The following is a 1340-nucleotide window of genomic DNA, read 5'->3' on the forward strand; positions in this document are numbered from 1 at the left end:
ACGGTTTATGGGTTCAAGTCCCTCATCGAGCTCTGTACTGATGGCTCAGAGCCTGGAGTCTACTTCAAGGCCTACGTTTTTCTCTCTGCCCTTCACTGACTCTTTCTCAAAAATGAATAAATATTTAAAAATTTTTAAATATATATATGTGAAATATATCAAAACAATGTATGTAGACAGAAAATTTAGTAAGCACTGAACTTGTACTTGAAGAGGTTGTTTTATTTTTTGTTTGTTTGTTTTGAATATATACAATCTAATAGCCCACTTGGGTGGTTTTGGAGTTGGCTTCTAGTATAAATCTGGCTTTGCGACACCTACTGAGATCTTGGCCAGGAACACAAGGAGACGCTGTAGCAGGTTGGATGGAGGATAAGATATTGCCAAGAGTGCCATGTTTCTTTCTCCAACTTGAACGATAATCACTGGGACTTGCATTTAGAAAGACATCTATACAAATATATTCAGCCACACATACTTTAACAGTATGAATCTTAGTCATATCAACTCTCTCCTTACAGTTGACATTGGCATAACAAAGGCAATAAAATTTTTCAGAAAATTCCTGCAGGTCTTCAAGTGTGGGTTGCCCATGTACTGTGTAGTTTCCACTTTTCTCAAGTTCAATAGTAAAACTGTCTGGGTTCAGGTGAAGATAGTCGTTTGAATTCCAATTTTTCCTTGCACACACTCCTTGCTCATGGCAAAGCACTTGGTTACACATTTTGGCTGCTAGGGTGACATTGATTAAGTAAGGATTCAATTTATTCTTCATGTAACTGTCAAGCTCTGTGCAAGATTGCTGCAAAATTATAAGAAGGTTAGAATATCAAGGGACAAGTTAGATCATATGTGAATTAATTCACTGTGATATGCAATTTCTAAGGAAACATGATAAAACAAGACCCAGAAAGAGGTAGAAATAGTTTATCAATTTTACCTCATCAAGCAAGATTATTCCAACTGTTTCTATATATTTGTAAGTAGGTTTCACATACCATTTCATGTCACTGAATAACTGACCAGTTGAACCTTAACTTTAACCTAGCCTTGGACTTCTTCAAAAGTTCAGAAACTAATGGGGGTGGATGGTAGAGCGAGTGGTCCAAAAATGGTCTCTGGGGCCCAATCTTCCCTTATTAGACAGTTCTATTAATGACCAGCTGTGTGACCTTGAGACTCTCTCAAGCTTTTTTAGTCTTAGTTTCCTATCTGGGTGACCTTGGGCAAATCAATTAACCTGGCTATGCTTCAGCTTCATCATCTGTAAAATAAGGATAATTATAGGCCATACCTTATAAGGTTGTTGTGAAGATGAAAAGATACAATGTATATACAGG

General features: G+C 37.0%; 1 protein-coding gene across 3 annotated transcripts in view; it reads right to left on the minus strand.

Moving 5' to 3' along the window:
- Positions 1-201: 201 nt before the first annotated feature.
- Positions 202-1340, minus strand: part of SPAM1 (sperm adhesion molecule 1) — a 33987-nt gene continuing 32848 nt past the window's right edge. For all 3 annotated transcript variants that reach the window (XM_077773260.1, XM_077773259.1, XM_077773261.1), the window contains one exon: positions 202-802. In XM_077773260.1, coding sequence (XP_077629386.1) covers positions 257-802 — 546 coding nt within the window. In that variant the 3' untranslated portion in view covers positions 202-256. The remainder of the gene's footprint in view (positions 803-1340) is intronic.

The sequence above is a fragment of the Crocuta crocuta genome, unplaced genomic scaffold (assembly GCF_008692635.1).
Source record: "Crocuta crocuta isolate KB4526 unplaced genomic scaffold, BGI_CrCroc_1.0 scaffold16, whole genome shotgun sequence".
In the NCBI taxonomy this organism is placed as follows: Eukaryota; Metazoa; Chordata; class Mammalia; order Carnivora; family Hyaenidae; genus Crocuta; species Crocuta crocuta.